At 35.4% G+C, this 15872-nt stretch overlaps 6 protein-coding genes across 6 annotated transcripts in view; 2 read left to right on the forward strand and 4 right to left on the reverse strand.

The window, feature by feature from the left end:
• Positions 1–2370, reverse strand: part of LOC136819244 (histone deacetylase 11-like) — a 33371-nt gene extending 31001 nt beyond the window's left edge. Inside the window, exon 1 of the mRNA XM_067075461.1 lies at positions 2213–2370. The gene's annotated coding sequence lies outside the window, so the exon portion shown is untranslated. The remainder of the gene's footprint in view (positions 1–2212) is intronic.
• A 570-nt stretch (positions 2371–2940) lies between these two features.
• Positions 2941–5838, forward strand: LOC136819243 (collagen, type I, alpha 1a-like). Its single transcript, XM_067075460.1, has 7 exons — positions 2941–3316; positions 3524–3625; positions 3890–4138; positions 4288–4446; positions 4600–4668; positions 4866–5139; positions 5332–5838. Exons 1-7 carry the CDS (start codon positions 3248–3250, stop codon positions 5568–5570), a joined length of 1161 nt encoding a protein of 386 aa, XP_066931561.1. The 5' UTR covers positions 2941–3247; the 3' UTR covers positions 5571–5838.
• LOC136819245 (transmembrane protein 65-like) lies at positions 5588–9020 on the reverse strand. Its single transcript, XM_067075462.1, has 6 exons — positions 8580–9020; positions 8342–8409; positions 7799–7853; positions 7614–7656; positions 6947–7052; positions 5588–6420 (listed from the first exon to the last, which is right to left on the reverse strand). Exons 1-6 carry the CDS (start codon positions 8965–8967, stop codon positions 6313–6315), a joined length of 768 nt encoding a protein of 255 aa, XP_066931563.1. The 5' UTR covers positions 8968–9020; the 3' UTR covers positions 5588–6312.
• Positions 9021–9408: 388 nt separating this feature from the next.
• On the reverse strand, positions 9409–12709 carry LOC136819205 (uncharacterized). Its single transcript, XM_067075423.1, has 5 exons — positions 12602–12709; positions 11763–12037; positions 11202–11375; positions 10812–10927; positions 9409–10313 (listed from the first exon to the last, which is right to left on the reverse strand). Exons 1-5 carry the CDS (start codon positions 12661–12663, stop codon positions 9630–9632), a joined length of 1311 nt encoding a protein of 436 aa, XP_066931524.1. The 5' UTR covers positions 12664–12709; the 3' UTR covers positions 9409–9629.
• A 104-nt stretch (positions 12710–12813) lies between these two features.
• Positions 12814–15782, reverse strand: LOC136819207 (uncharacterized). Its single transcript, XM_067075425.1, has 4 exons — positions 15495–15782; positions 14937–15107; positions 14492–14607; positions 12814–13820 (listed from the first exon to the last, which is right to left on the reverse strand). Exons 1-4 carry the CDS (start codon positions 15730–15732, stop codon positions 13131–13133), a joined length of 1215 nt encoding a protein of 404 aa, XP_066931526.1. The 5' UTR covers positions 15733–15782; the 3' UTR covers positions 12814–13130.
• The window catches only part of LOC136819204 (anoctamin-4-like), a 40241-nt gene continuing 39716 nt past the window's right edge, over positions 15348–15872 (forward strand). The window contains exon 1 of the mRNA XM_067075420.1: positions 15348–15371. The gene's annotated coding sequence lies outside the window, so the exon portion shown is untranslated. The remainder of the gene's footprint in view (positions 15372–15872) is intronic.

Genomic DNA, 15872 nt, shown 5'->3' on the forward strand with positions numbered 1-15872 from the left:
AAGCGTGTAACCAGGGCCTAAAAATTGTTCAACTGTCTTGGTAATAAAACACATTTTGGTCCCATTGCATTATCAGCTTTTTCATGTTTACTTATGGCGCTAGATAATACCGGGTGACCCAGGAAAAAGTGTAAAGGTCTGATGGTTAACTGTGCCCAAAACAGTCCAAAATAATGTGAATTCTTACTATAATCTTTTTTGATTGTCAAGAGGAGAGGTAAACTTAAAATTTGGCATATAGCTTTTTAAGATTGGTGCAGTTGTTCCCAAAACTTTTGAAGTCAAAATTCATTTTTGAAAAAGTTCTAAAACACATCAAAAAGGGGGTATCAAATTAAGCATTTTATAGCATTTTTCAATACAATGTTTTTGAAAAATCCCTGAGAATTACTGTTATCCTTTTTTTCGCTATAATTTTTGTTGGGATAATTGATAAAAATCAACTGAAATCATTAATTGAGTCATAAAAGTCATTAAAATAGTGAAAATATAAGGTTTTCTGCATAGAATTGCTTTAGTTTGATACCCCATTTTCGACATGTTTTTGGACTTTTTCGAAAGCAAATTTTTACTTCTACTTCGTCGATTGGGTCTGGAAAAACAGACATAAAAGATAAGATTAGCAGCTAAAACAATAAACAAGGGGATGTCAACCAAACCAATTTTCTCAACCATCAAACTCAATCGAACTTAATCGAACAATAGGTGTTCTATTACCATACTGAATCAAGCATTAATCGCACTTAACCGTCAACTGGAACTGCTCTAACTATGGACGATTGGTCGAAACATGGGAATGTTGATATCTGGCATCTGGCCTGTATTTTCACTTACTCTTAAATCTCTTTGACAACAAATTTGTTTTGATAACTCCACCAAGTTTATCAACCACACTGTCATAACATGTCACGATAACTTTCACTGATAGCGTGCCCTTTTTTTGTTTTCATTCAAAATGACCGGACACTGATTGGAGAAATAGAGAACGCTCGCCGCCTAAACCCTCTATCGCTCGGTGGGATTAAAAAATAGCGAGTGTGTAACTTGTGTAATCTAATGTAACTAATCGCTTTGGTCTTCTTCATTTCAGCCATTCATGTGTGTTACACTACGAATTTTTTTCATATTTTGATTTAAAAAGCCTACTCTGTGCGAAAGAAAAATCGTGTATTTTTTAATATGGCGTTCATTAACTCAAATCAAATGACTTTGGAGGTTCAGTGAAATGGACGACCCACGGCATGGCCCGAACATGTTCGGGCCTCTTGATTATTAATACTTTTTTTAAATGGCCTGCGCGTGGCCCGCGTGGCCCGCGTGGCCCGCGCAGTTTCGGACCATGTTTGGGCCAGATTTTCGAAAACTTGCTACGATCGCGCGTGTAATTTCAGGACCCAATATTTATATTTTAAATTCCTTATTTTAGCAAAAAAAATTAAAAATCTTCATCTTTATTCAAATATATATTGTTCAAATATAAAAGTTAATCATCTATTTTCCAATTAAGTTAGGAAAATTATTAAAAAGAATGATTTGAATCTTACATAATATGGTCTTCTTTTTATTCTTTATCCCGTTCCCTTTTCTCATGGTCTTCTCCTATTCGAAGCAGAATTTTTCTGGATCGTTTTTTGTACTGTTATACAACTTTGTGAATCAAACTGGTATTTGGAATTTGAATTTGTCTAATGAAATTATTTAACAATGGATGATGATAAACCAGGAAAGGTAAATAAAATTCAAATCAATTGTAAATACATGGCCCGAACATGGTCCGAACAAAATGTTCGGGCCGATTCAATAATACTTTTTTGTGGCCCGAGCATGGTCCGAACAGGCCCGAACATGTTCGGGCCATGCCGTGGGTTGTTGAAATGGTGGCCGAATTATCGTCCCATGTTTTGTCAGATAGCTCCAAGTTAGAGCAGTTGACGATATCATGGAAATATCTTGATTAGTTCGTTTAGTTCGATTAAAAATACAGTTTGATGTTGTTTGATGTGTGTTTGAGTGGTTTGACAAGTGTTCGAGTAGTACCTTGATGCTTTTCTGGAATCATTCCGCTATTTTAGCAAAGGTTGCAGCAAAATAAAAATGGCCCTAACAGTTTGTTTTGATCGATTGACATCCCCCCTGGAATAAAAAGCAACAAACTTTCTGATGTAAAAAAGAGATCCCAGCTGATATGACTAACACTTGAAATATATCTTACCTTCTTTTGTGAGTGTTAAGGGTAAGTTGAGTATATACTATTCAAGATAAACTAGAAATGACTTTGAATCTTGAGAATCGCAGTGTTCTGAACGAAAAAGATTTTTCCATTACTCGTCTACCATCTTGGAAAAATTACTTTCGTTTTAAACATTCGATTCTAAGAAATTGGGCGGTAAGGCGTGTAAGGGCGGCAAAATAGAACGCCTCTTTCGAATACCCCGGAATATATCACAATGCGCGTGAATCACTCGCCCTATCTTAGAAGGTCGGAAAGGTAACCAGCTCCCAAAATTCACCTTTTCTTTTATACATAAAAAATTATGGCTTATCCTGCAAATAATTACTCACAACATACAAGTCTATGAAAGTTAAAAAATATGGCGCTATGGGAGAGACAAAAGCAAAAAGGCAGAAGAGTATTTTTTTTAAAGAAAGCTCGTTTTCGACAATCTTCATTGATTGTATGATAGTTTATAGATTGATCTCCCGGGGGGGGGGGCACTCAAGGTAAAAGACCTACCAGACGTTCGGCCCTTAAGGGTAGGTTTTTCATAGTTCAGCTAGTGCACTGTAAGGGGTAGGAAATTACAAAACTACACTGAACTGCACTGTAAGGGTAGGAAATTGTGATAAAAGGCCAATTTTTTGGTAAAATTGGCACAAAATTGGTCAATTTTGGAGGAAAAATTCCACATTTTCTTTGAAAATTGCAAGGGCGCGAAATTTTGAAAAAGTGCACTGTAAGGGTATCATTTTTCATGGAAATTCACTGCACTGTAAGGGTCCGATTTTAGAAGCCAAATTTTGGGCCGAACGTATGGTCGTTTTCAGATCGAGTGCCCCCCCCCCCGGGATTGATCTATGTGGTGAAAATTGTCAAAAGATTAACTCCATGCCATGGATATCATGGTTGTCGCACAGAAAGGGGATTTAACATTGAACATATATATTTTTATGCTCAATAAGAGTATGTTTCTCTTGTTTCCCTCAGTTTCATTTTCGAACGCAAAATATCAAAAAGAAAAAAATCAAAATGGCGGAAAAAGCGATGATTTATTTTGTTTTTAGCGTTTTCCTTTCCTTTCCAGCACCAAGCTCCCAGGTAAATATGTTAATTAAATTAGAGCCTCTAGAGTGTGTAGCGCGTCTTTAAACTTTTTTTTTCCATAGTTCTTAGTTATATAGATGGCACAACACATTATCAATTGAAAAACCTTCTGAAACATGCAAACCACACAAGCCCAAACCAACTAATATTCCAAAACCATCCCATCAAATCAATTAACTTTTAGATTTTTTGATTTTACAGATGGCTAAAAGTCTCTTCATGCCACTATCGAGTCTACAAGATTTGGGATTCATTATCAAACCTCACAAAGATAATGTCTACAACGACATTCATAAAAGGATGGTAAGTTATTTATCAACAGCTCCTTGGTAATCATAGATCGAACTTTTCGATGCCATGATAGGATCTCCTTATCTAGAATGTAAAGATCTTATTCTCAAAATTGGCATAAAACGATCTAATATAAACAACACCGTTATTTTGCATCGGATAGTGCAGATACACTGTATATATTGTGAATGTTAATATAATCTCTACCAAATCTAGACTTAATAAACAACAACTAGAGAAATATCATATGAGCTGTATTCCTTATTGAAATTACAGGACATCAATTCGAACTCCAACATCGAAGTACCAATCGAGATAGCTAAACAGTTGGGACTTCTAAAACCTCCAGGGGCCGGAGGATGTCCACCGTGTCCCAACCCTCCTTGTACTGGAGGTCCTGCAGGATGTGATGTCAAAGCTAAGTCTATTTCAGAAGTGCAGATCAATGGTAAAGGTGATTACAGTGCACCAGTGGGGCCAGTTTTCAGTGTTGGTGATGCTCCACCTCCTGGTATTGTGCATCCAGTAAGTTCTTTTGTTCATAATCATTGCAAAAAAAGTTAAAAAGCCATACAACGGAGTATAATCTACTCAGATTTTGAAATGTAGAAAATCAAGATGTAAAATGTAAAAATAAGTATAGGGTCAACACTTTTTTTCATACTACACTTTAGGAATTGTTAACACTGAATTTGAAAGGTAAAGATGGACGCATTGGAAAACCAGGACCCAAGGGACCACCAGGAGATGCTGGCCCACCAGGCTCACAAGGTCCAATGGGTCCCAAAGGAGAACAAGGTGATGAATGTATTGCATCCAAGATGCCAAAAGATGTGAGTTATATTTAGTGCATTCAATAAATTCCAATATTAAATTAGGCTTGCAATTAAGGCGATGCTATTCTGTAATGAATGTCATACTTGACATTGAAATCAATAAGAAGCTCAAAGGAAAGCACTGATATATACTAAAACATTTCCTTGCAGAAACAATGTTCACCAGACATCGTGAGCAACCTTCGTGCAAGATTGGAGAAAGTGGAGAAATGTGCAACCGTAAGTATTCATCAAGATATGTCTTCTCCTCAAATATGGTCAGTCAAGAACCTTTTATAAAATATCCCCATTTAATCATCAAAATTCATTGAATTAAATATAACTTTACTGCAATCGACAAGTATTTTAACTCATACCCATATGTAATAATCACGACATTGAAGACATCATATAAAATTCAATTTAATCATTTTTAGAATACAACCTTGTTAGCAGCCATAACATTGAACGTATTGAGTACACTTGCAAATCAAAGACACGAAAAACCTAAGTCCATTCTCGTCAAACAAAAACGCCCTCCACCTCCACCACCGCCCGCTGCACCAGCCCCTCCTCCGCCTCCTGCTCAACCTGCCGCTCCACCAGCACCCGCTAGTCCACCTTCACCTCCATCGCCACCCTCGGGACAGCCAGCAACTGCTGCACCACCTTGTCCTGCAGGACCAGGGAAATGTGACGGAAATCAAGGCAGTAAGTATTAAATCAGGAAATATTTGTAGAAATCAAAACATAAAATTATTTCACTGTGAGTCAAAAGGTAACCTTGTCTCCATAAAGTCTAGTCTTAAATAATAAAGCTGTTGAAATGAATGAAGGAATAAATCCTACTACGAACCTCAGTTATATCAACTCTCTTGAAAATGTATATCATATATTCTTTAGATGCCAATGTCCAATCAGATGTCAAGATCGACCTGACAGGAGGCGCTGACAAACAACAACCAGCTTGTAAACGATCTGGCACGTGCGCAACCGATCCGTCTAAAACAGCCAATGCATTGCAAACACTACAACAGCTTCTAAACCAAGCTAAAGCACAACAACAACAAAATCCTGTGGCCAAAGATTCTGCAACTGTCTTGGTGAATGGTGTACCGGTTAAAATACCGCTCGGGAAATAAATTGAAAGCAATGCAACTGTCATTCATTGGGCATCTTTCATTTGTGCTATCTGTCTATCTAAGTAGTAAATACATTACAATAAATTTGTTAAATAAAAATAGCGTCTAATCGATATAAAATTTTTATTATAATTTTGATATTTCTCAATTCTTATGACTAATCAGATGGTTTGAGATGTTTTTGTTTTTTGAACCTTTCTGTGAGCCCTGAGTAAAACCAAGAAATCCAAGTAGCAAGAATTCCAGTGTAAAAAGCGTGCAAGTACCCCAACTTAAAAAATTGTGATTGAAAAAAGTGAGGTAAATTGTTTTCGGATGTTTTGCTCAGCGTCATGAAAGGATTCTGCAGAAGAAAAAAATCTCAAACAATCTTTTTTATGAGTTATTTGACCTATACACATCACATGTACATAAATTTCATTTTATTTAAAAATACTAAATAGAAAATAGAAAATAATGATTTAAAAAAATGCAAATCAAAAAAGTTTTTGTAGCTTCGTTTATGTCCAAAAAGTAAACCAATGTGGGAAAACATACAGCGTATACCTACCCTGTCCCAACAATATTTCAGCAGCTCAATTGTTCGTTTGTCCGTTCAACAAGCAAGGAGCTGTCATAATTCATAATAACACCTTACTCTTTTGTCATGTAATCACAAAAATGAGACACGAAAGCAAACAACAACATACAGGTATGCCTGATAGTTCATATTTGAAACAGCTATCTAAGTGAGATACATTTTTCATTCCTCATCTTTTTCATGCTCTTTCTCACAATGTTCCTTAGATGAGATGAAGGCTAAAGGCGCCATACCAATGATACAACCTATCACGATGCCAATCGCACGACCCTGAGTTGTGAAAAAATCCAACAAACAATTAAATTATTTTTACATAAGTGTTCCCGTTTCATATCAGGCACATATTTTATATCAGGACAGTGTCTTGCCATTGTTATATTATGCTGATATAAGCAAAAAATGTTGTTTTTTCCTCTTTCTGATCAATCTTGCTCCTCACATCCGTGTCGATCCAATGTGAAAAAGCTTGTGAATTAAAATTGACGAGTAAACAAACGATATCACTCTTATTTAAAAACAAAACCTTTAACAATCAAGAATCAGGGTTTTCACAAACCATATAATTGAAAAAGAAAAAATTAAACCTATGATCAGGAAGGATAAATTCAGTCAGAAATAGTTTACTGAAACCTTCGATTCGAGTATAAAAACGTTGTGTTTGTAATGAATAAATTGAACAGTGCGAATGAGTGACTGAAAAGTGCTTATAACGGGTGCTTGAAGAATTCGTACGTATCGAAAAGTTTGGTTTCAGTTAACATTCGAATATATCTCAAGGATAAAATCGTTCACTTACGAAATGGCAAGCGACTCTTGATTGCGTCATTGACATTTGTGCAGGTGTCAGAGCTGGCTCGTCAAATCCAAAGCGATATGCTAACGTTTCTACCCATCCTGCAAGACTTAAACACAAAATTGAGTGTAAGAATATAGAATCTATGAAAAAATTGAATAAACCTTTTTGAAAATCAAGGGAGGGAGAAAAATTAGATGCGAATGAGAAAATCTCTAGGTGGGGGAAAAGATTTTCAGGCTTTAAAGCAGTAAAATATAGCATATTTTATGCATTTTTTTAGCAAAGCAATGTAAAACATGCCTTTTTCAGAGAAATGACTCAATTTTAATACAAAAATGTTTATTTTAATACTAAAATGTCGCTTGAAATTGGGGACTTTGAGGCTTTGAAATACTTTTCGAAAAGGGGTTTTTCAAAAATCTAGGGGGGGGCAACCAAAATTTTTCAAAATCTCAAAGGGAGGGGGCAACCAACCCACAAGGACACTATGACGGTAGCGTACAATATCGAGTGTCCCAATAATTATATTGGTCTATCCAATAGTATATATCAGTATACCATTTTTCTTTATAAATCTTTCTAGAACAAGGTCAAGAAAACCCAACCAAGTGAGTAAATTGTAAAACCTTCAATACTTGATATGGAAAAGGAAGCGAATGTTACTTACCCGATACCAGCAACATCAGAGATCATATTTCCAATGGCAGCGGCTAAAGAAATATAGAAATGATACTTGGTTGAACATCGTCTCAACATGAAAAGGTCGTGTTAGGTTCAAAATGTACCCAAGCTATTAGCCCTTCAAAGACTAAACCCTTCAAGTCTTAAAGAATGAATTAAAGAATGTCATACCTGCCATGGTGGATATACCCAGAGTTGCACCAACCGTATAATCAATGTATTCTCCCTGCAAAATTAAGATTAGGATGATAAAACTATCCGTAAGTTAAGAGTGTGGTTATCCGTTGCTGTGTACTAGTAGTAAGTTTGCGACCGCAGTTGAGGGCAACCAGAAGGCTCCCTTTTCGTATAGTTGTCTACCCGAAGGTAGGGGAGGGCGCCACTCCTTTCCCTGGATTTCTCCACTTACCCTTGATCCGTCTCTTTAGTTGCTGAGCATCAAGCAGAGAGGCATCAAGTACCATTTTGGGAATCTTTGGTATGACCCGGCTGGGGATAGACCCCACAACCTTGCGCACCGTAGCTGGATGCTCTACCTTCATGCTAGTACTGTCGAGCATTAAACCACGTCACAAATAGGAAGTAAATTCCCCGTTTCCATATTGAATCAGTTTAACGGAGGTTGCCCCATCTTTAACTAGCCCCCATGTTTAAACTGTAAAGAGTCTGAGGAAAATTGCTTTGGAGGCAGTTGGGGGAGTAATAAATACTTACAGCCAGGATCATGATAGCATTGTCAAAGAAACCAAAGCCAATAAAGGGAATGGAATTCGCAAACGCAACTAGAAGGTAAAAAGGAAAGAATGAATTCAACATACATTTTCAGAAGGTAAAAATAGGTAGAAAGTAAAAAAGACCGTATTTTTTGCAATTTATGTTAGGTTAGTAAAAGTGAGCTAGCTTATATACCAGGTCGTGAAAAGGATTGTGAATAAAAAGAGGGGAAACTTACGTAGCCATAGATGATTGAAGGTTGGTGGTTCTTCTTGTTGACCACCTTTCTCAAGCGAGTGTTCTTGCTCAAGATCTTGTAAAACAGTCATCACTTTCTGCCTTTCTTCTTCTGTCATGTCACGAACAAGTTGCTCGGCTGCTAATCTAGTTGGTATCGATTGATGTGGTCTTATGTTGACACCAAGTTTACATGCAGTCGTGGTTAAATAACGTGATGACATTGTATTTGTTATATATTTCATTTGGTTGTCTTTCAATGGTGCATATTGTCTCAAGTTTGTGTGTTTGTTTTGAACTGTATGTCCAATACATATTGTACGCTCCAACAAACTCGGAATGCGTTTTCTGTAACTGGCAAGCGTTTGTCTCATTTGAAGTGATAACATTTCACTTTTAGATCCAATGCTATTGGATTCGTTTTATAATTTTTTCTTTTTCATATCTAGAGAGCACAAATAAAAATATTTTAGCTATTCGTAACCTTAATGTGAATGTAAAATCATCAACTGATGGCTTTGTTCTGTCAAAAGGGGAAAAAGGGTCTTGAAGGTTCCATATTTCAATGGTTCCTTTGCAAAAAAACTCACAAATAGGAGACAGAAAAGTCAAAAGCCTCGATAATGAAATAAAGCATTATTCATAAAGTTAAGAATAATAGTCAAAAGAGCTCTTTATCATGATTTCACTTCTATAACCATCTCTCTTGAATGTAAACCCCCCTTTAGATCAACACATTAGGAATCAATTTGTTCTTAAGGTCCTAACTTACTATTGTAAAGAATATTAAGGCTCCTTCTGGTAGAGCACTTTGTAGTTGTTGACAATCATTTTCAACTTACTTGATATTGTAAAAAATATACTAATTAAATAATTCATAAATAGAATACCATAAGGTTTTACTAGTGTGTGTGTATAAAACAACAAATCAACTAAAGCTTTGGTGAAGCTATAAAAAAAGTCACTGGCTTAAATCATATCAACACCAACAATGGAATCGTAAAAATCTTAAAATTTCTAAATTCTGTCTAAAAACGGTCTAAAAATTACATCATTGTCCATTTTGGATTACTTCAGTTAAAACCTTCCCAGCGTAGAAAGGGTCAGTAGGTACAAGATTGTTTCCCAATAAAATCCTCTGGCCACACATATCTGATGCCATGCTGCTCGGGTCTCCGCGATCAATCAGACATCCAATGTATGGCATCGGTGCAAATTCTTTACATAAAGCTTCTTTCAAACAATTAGCATCGATAGTTTTTCTAACTTTCCCATCTTCTAATGGTGGGAAACTGATAGTTACATTAAAACTGACAGATCCGAATTGCTGAGTCAGTAATTTGATTGCTTCATTCATAGCATCTTGAAAGTCTTGGTTAAAATTCCATGATAAGACAATCAGGTCGTATGGAAAACCGGGTGTCAGATTGATCAAAATCGTTGATTCCCCAACAGACTTGGCAAGGCCCAATGTTCTTGAAGTCGAGATCAAATCCATAAAATAATTTCTATTAGGGTTTGCTAAGTTATAATTCTTTGCGACATGTTGCAGATACTGGTACCTGCCATAAGGGAAGTTTTCGCCTAACAAAACATGTGCATGACCGTGAATTTGTGAAGCTCCAGCTCGTCCTTGGCAATTCCATGAAAACATCGGGTAAATTGCCTTCTCGTTTGTTTCATGAGCTCGTAGAAACCACTCTTCACAAATGCTGAAAATGTCTGTCAATAATTCCTAAAATTACAATAGTATTAAAAGAAAACCTTTCATCTATCGACGAACAGCAAATTTTAACAGAGCCTTTTGTTATTTGTTATAGTTGTTTTCAGGCAAAAGATCTTAATAAGTTCTCATGCTTTTTTATTTCATTGCTTTTAAAATTGACATTTTTCAGTAGTTCTCGAAATTGAAGACTATGCAATACTAAAGGCCGGTCTCCACTTTCACGCGACATGAGCGAAAACTTTTTGACGTTTTTGTAAGGTCATTGGTCGGTTGAAAAATGAAGCAATTCCATTGGTCGAAATTGACGTAACGGATGAAAAAAGTAGAACTTCCTTCAACTTTTTTTTTGTTCGCGCGAAACTTTTTTATGATGTAATCTTTTCTTCAGGCAAAAAAGGTTAAGAAAAAAACTGTCACCCATTTCGCGCGAAAGTGGAGATCGGCCTTAAGTTTCTCTCGTTAAGCAATGGCCCTTGAGGGAAAACATAGAAAAATGTTTTGAATTACCTTCGAATACTTGAGAGGATGATGGTCTTTAAAGATAATCATACTGTGAAAGGCGTCATACTTGGCGCAATTGGATGCAGTTATTGCAGTTTTGCGTTCGATTCGTCCCCAGGAATCTTTAGAGTTAAAGTAAAGATAAATGTCAATACTAACACACCGACACCGAGTGTATCAAGGAGAACCCTTTTGATCAATACAAACAATTTTCTGATAAGAGATGGAGCTCAAAATATTCTACTCAATCATTTAGCCAGAATGAAAAGAAAAATGAAATTAAGCTTAGTTGGTTCTGACAAAGAAAGGTGGCCTGGTTAAGTTAGAAAATCGGTGATACTAACTCAAAACCTCCTGGGCATTCACCAGGTGATCAAACTCCACGAGAACACATACCAATAGCAGTGTATTCTTCTCTCATGCAGAAATCGCAGGAAGACGAAACTGCTGACAAAGCATCTTTTTCATCCTCTTTACTTCTGTTTTCCTTGTTGTTTATATTCAATGGTCTCCTTGAACGTATGGGATTGAACAGTGTTTGCTCGAATGTCCATTTGTTAACTATACGAACTATGAAACATCAAAAAGCAAGAAAATGTTTAGTTTAGATGGCCAATTTGGTTGCCGTTCGTTACGATGGAGAGTCAGCAATTCAGACATTCAATAGAAAGAGATTGTGCTGATATCAAAACAAGGCTCGCCAAAAAGAAGAAATGAAAGAGAGAAAGTCAAAGACCGAGAGCAAGTTTAGGAATTTTGATACTTAATTAAAAAATCACACAAGGGATTATTGTAGTGGCTGATATCAGAGAAAGGACCAAAAAAGCATAGAATGCAATAGAGTAAATTCATACTACATCTATCCACAGACACGTGTTTTGTCCTTCCCAGGACTCATTTATAAATAATTTTAATACCTACTTACGGAGAAATACGTAACGTAAAAACTTCACATACCAATGACTTGATTTTCAGCTCTTGTGATGGCATCTTTTGGACTGTCATCGTCCGAATGTGAAAACCATCGTTGAACTTTCGGTTGAAAAGTTTCAGGGACAATCATTTTCCCTCGACTGATATTGACATCAAACATACGGATGATTCCCTCCCAAGTTTTACTGCATTCACTTGAACTCTTGGCTATTGTATAAGCTTCGGCGAATTCGAAAATGTTTTCTGGAGTTTCAGAAGCCGCCATTTTTTTATTTGAGTTTACGCATAAACTAATCGACCTAAATGAAGAAAAAGTACAATGTCAATTTCATGCAAAAAAGGATTTGTAAATAAAAATCATATCAGAAATTTAAACAGAAAACAATCGTTTGTTCATTATTATTCAGGTAGCAGTTTCATTCACAACAAACTTTTAGGGCCTATTTAGCAACTCATTATCATACCAGTTTGTGATTTGTATACAATTCCTTTCTTCGTCATTTTTCGTTTACATAATTTATTTAATGTAAAGCTGAATTCGTAACATAAAACTCATAAAAAATACAAGCAAACCCTTAAGGTTTGATGTTAAAGCGATTGTGAAAGATAAAGAATCATGCCAAGAGCTTATTGGCATTGCTTTTATAAATTTATTTGGGGTCTAAATAAAACACAGATCTTTAGACAAGACATTAATTTGAGCAAACTAACTAGCTATACTTAGTGAACAGTTAATTATTGATTTCATCCAGCTTAAACTAATGAATTAATTTTATAGGCATGGTAGAAAGGAAACAACATAATTAGTCGCACATTCTGTAGTACAATCAAAGAATGATTTATGAAATCAAGAACCATTATACCTGAAATTAAATGTTCGTCTTCCCAGCTTTCTAACACTTCCAAATAGTGCCCATGGTCCCATATCATGTTTATTTCATATTCATCATTTATCTTTATTCACTAAACTAAAAAATGAGCACCAATAGTTTTCAGCAAATTTCAATTTCAAAACAACGCAATGCTTACCCAGTAAAATAATCCATTAAGAGGACTCTTCAAAGTGTCACAATCGTTTCATAGAATTTTCTAAATTTTGGAATTCAGGAAAAATACAAAATCTACAAAAATACTGTACAAATAGTTCATAAAGGGTGCATTATGAAAATATAAATAAATTGTGTTGAAATGCTTTGGTACTAAAAAAGTGAAGTGTGCAATTAAAATTTACAATTCAAATACTAACTATGATATACTCTACAAAAGTGGTCAAAAAATGATCCCAAAAAATATACATCCCTCTTTAAAACCCCTTGTGCCGTTCATCCAGACACATTTATAGTGTCTAGTGTAACTTTTTTTTTTCAAGGTTAATATGTAGACTGTAACTGACTACTTCCAAAGAAGATCAGGAATTCGAAGGATTTTGCCAGCAGCGAAGGGATCATTGGCCACAATACTGCTTCCTTGCAATTTCATTGCGCCGACATCTGACGTGTATTTACCATTGCTTGGATCACCACGATCTACAAGGTAGGCCAGGTAAGGCATTGGTGCATCTTCCGACAGTAAGGCTTCTTTCAAATGAACCCAGGCGAGACGTTTACGAACTTTTCCTTCTTTTTCAAGTGGTGGGAATGTGATACCAATATTGAAAGTGACAGATTCGAACTTCTTGGTGAGAAGAAGGATAGCTTTATCCATTGCATCTCTAAAATCTTGATCAAAATTCCACGATAAGACAATGATATCGTACCCAAAGCTTGGTGTTAGATTGATCAGGATTGTCGATTCACCAACAGACTTGGCAAGCCCCATAGCTTTCGATGTTGAAATCAAATCCAAGAAATAATTTTGTTTCGGGTTAGCATAATTGTAATTTCTTGCTACATGTTGAAGATACTCATACCGACCATAATGAAAATTTTCTCCCAGAACGAGATGTGCATGCCCATGGTTTTGTGATGCACCAGCTCGCTCCTTACAATTCCATGAAAACATTGGATAAATTGCATTCTCATTCACCTCGTGCGCACAGTAAAACCACTCTTCACAAATACTGAAAATGTCTGTGAGTTTCTCCTAAAAGTAAAAGCAAATTGGATACGTAATGAAAAGAAAAAGATGTTGGCCATTTGTGCCAAAAAAGAGAGCAAGGAATAATAGAGAGCAAGGAATAATAGAGAACTCTTGGGGTAACTTGGTGTTGTTTTTGGTGAGTGCCTGGCCCGAGATGAAGATGCAAGACAAGTTAAGAGGAAAGCTTATCTCCCTTTTCATGCATCATAATGAACTATTTTCTCAACTATTGGAGTGCATTGTCCGCTGCAAATGGAAAATAATCCTTAATGCAGAATGTTGACCATATTTTTCTTCAACTAAACAAAACTTTCCAACAAAAAAACTGACATAAAGAAAGTTATCCTGATGATTTTTCCATGAGAAAAAACTATAATATGTTTTGTTATTATCATGAAAAATAATTTCACAAAACCAAAGTTCTTGAGTCCACTACATTCATCTAGAAAACAAAGATAATACGAGAGAAAAATCTTTCTAAACAAATTTCTCTCTCCAACGAAATAAAACGAACTCATTTCTTACTTTCAATCTTTGAAGCGGCATATTTTCAATAAAAATTTCATCCCGTTATTAGTTCCCATTCCTGTTTAAAGTTATATTCATTCCTTAGCTTTTTTCCTATTTATTACATCCCCTAGGGACAATTGGCTAAAAACCAAATGAAATAAAACCTTTGAATATCTTAGTGGACGATGGTCTTTGAAAATGATCAAACTATGGAAACCATCATATTTGGCACAATTAGATGCAGTCAGTGCTGTGTTGCGTTCGATCCTGCCCCACGAATCTACAAAATAATGATAAAGATGAAAGTAAACTTAAAGTTTTGAAGGTGAAGAAGATAATTATAGAAGCTAAGCTATTAGTATTAGCTCAAATGATAATTCTCATAAGATGTCGGTTGACCAAAATCAGTCAAAAGCCTATAAAAAGGGTATTAGTTAGTCAAATATAAAAGCTCAAATTCTAAGTTCAGATATCTAAATTTTAAATATTAGAAATACTTGAAACTTTAAGGATTTCGAGACTTTTGTTTGGCCTCAAGACGTCAAAAATAAACTAAAGTTTTTCCTGCACCAACCTGTTTAGAATCATTAATCCAAAGAAAAAACGTACCGATAGCAGTGTAGGCAATAGGTGAACAAAAATCGCACTTTCCAGGAATCAATTCAAATTCATCAGCTACTTCAGCTGGAGTTTTATTCTCAAAATTATTATTCATTGGTCTCTTTGCTCGGATAGGGTTGAAGAGAGTTTGATCGAATGTCCATTTGTTCATCACACGTACTGTTTAAAGAAAAAAAGAAATAAAAAACAACGATGATAAGACCTTTGAAAGGCAAAAGATTCTCTAATCATATTAAAAACTTTAATAAAATAACAGTAAAACTAGTAGTATAAGACTCTAAAACATTAAAAATTTAATAAAGGATCAAATTCAAACCAGACACCTCTGTGTAAAAGTTCAAGAGAGATTCTTCTTTAGAGAATAAGGTTTTACAGAGAATTGAGCAGAGCTGAAAGAAGGAAAAGTTCAAAAACAAATATGAAGTAAGTATACAAAATCTCGTTAGTTTGATAAGGATTAAGTCTGAACTAAAGTAATCATAATAATTTCAATTTTCTGAAGTGTTTGAAAAGGTATATATAAGGCCAAACCTATATATTTCAAACCTATTAGCTGATTTTCAGCTCTGACTACAGCATCTTCAGGACTTTTATCATCAATATGGCCAAACCATTTTTGAACTTTAGGATAGAATGTCTCAGGGATGAACATTTTTCCTCTTGAAGCACTGACATCATACAAACCAACAATTTTTTTCCAAGTGTCACTGAGTTCATCAGAGGCTTTAGCCTGGAGAAAGGCTTCTGCAAAATCCACTATATTGTCTGTAGCTTTGTCAGCCATTTTTGTTTTTCTATAATAATTTTTTCTATAATGTTATATTCATTCTAAAAGAACAAATAATTAAGTCAGTGTTTTTTTGAAAGAAATCTACACAATGATCAAAGTAAACTTTCTCTTATTGAGCTAAGTATTAAGATAAT

This window comes from Clytia hemisphaerica, unplaced genomic scaffold (genome assembly GCF_902728285.1).
Source record: "Clytia hemisphaerica strain Z4C2 unplaced genomic scaffold, Clytia hemisphaerica genome assembly, whole genome shotgun sequence".
In the NCBI taxonomy this organism is placed as follows: Eukaryota; Metazoa; Cnidaria; class Hydrozoa; order Leptothecata; family Clytiidae; genus Clytia; species Clytia hemisphaerica.

Bases quoted from the DNA above. Each gene is read 5' to 3' on its own strand.
- LOC136819243 (XM_067075460.1), top strand. From the start codon at position 3,248: ATGGCGGAAAAAGCGATGATTTATTTTGTTTTTAGCGTTTTCCTTTCC. The intron at 4,139-4,287 runs GTAAGTTCTTTT...ACTACACTTTAG, and splicing joins CTCCTGGTATTGTGCATCCA to GAATTGTTAACACTGAATTT. The intron at 5,140-5,331 runs GTAAGTATTAAA...TATATTCTTTAG, and splicing joins ATGTGACGGAAATCAAGGCA to ATGCCAATGTCCAATCAGAT.
- LOC136819245 (XM_067075462.1), bottom strand. From the start codon at position 8,967: ATGTTATCACTTCAAATGAGACAAACGCTTGCCAGTTACAGAAAACGC. The intron at 7,854-8,341 runs GTAAGTATTTAT...TTAATTTTGCAG, and splicing joins ATGCTATCATGATCCTGGCT to GGAGAATACATTGATTATAC. The intron at 7,657-7,798 runs GTATGACATTCT...ATATTTCTTTAG, and splicing joins GGGTATATCCACCATGGCAG to CCGCTGCCATTGGAAATATG.
- LOC136819205 (XM_067075423.1), bottom strand. From the start codon at position 12,663: ATGGGACCATGGGCACTATTTGGAAGTGTTAGAAAGCTGGGAAGACGA. The intron at 10,928-11,201 runs GTATGTGTTCTC...TTAACTCTAAAG, and splicing joins AGAAGAATACACTGCTATTG to ATTCCTGGGGACGAATCGAA. The intron at 10,314-10,811 runs GTAATTCAAAAC...TTGTAATTTTAG, and splicing joins ATCCTCTCAAGTATTCGAAG to GAATTATTGACAGACATTTT.
- LOC136819207 (XM_067075425.1), bottom strand. From the start codon at position 15,732: ATGGCTGACAAAGCTACAGACAATATAGTGGATTTTGCAGAAGCCTTT. The intron at 14,608-14,936 runs GTACGTTTTTTC...ATTATTTTGTAG, and splicing joins TATTGCCTACACTGCTATCG to ATTCGTGGGGCAGGATCGAA. The intron at 13,821-14,491 runs GTTTTATTTCAT...TTTTACTTTTAG, and splicing joins GTCCACTAAGATATTCAAAG to GAGAAACTCACAGACATTTT.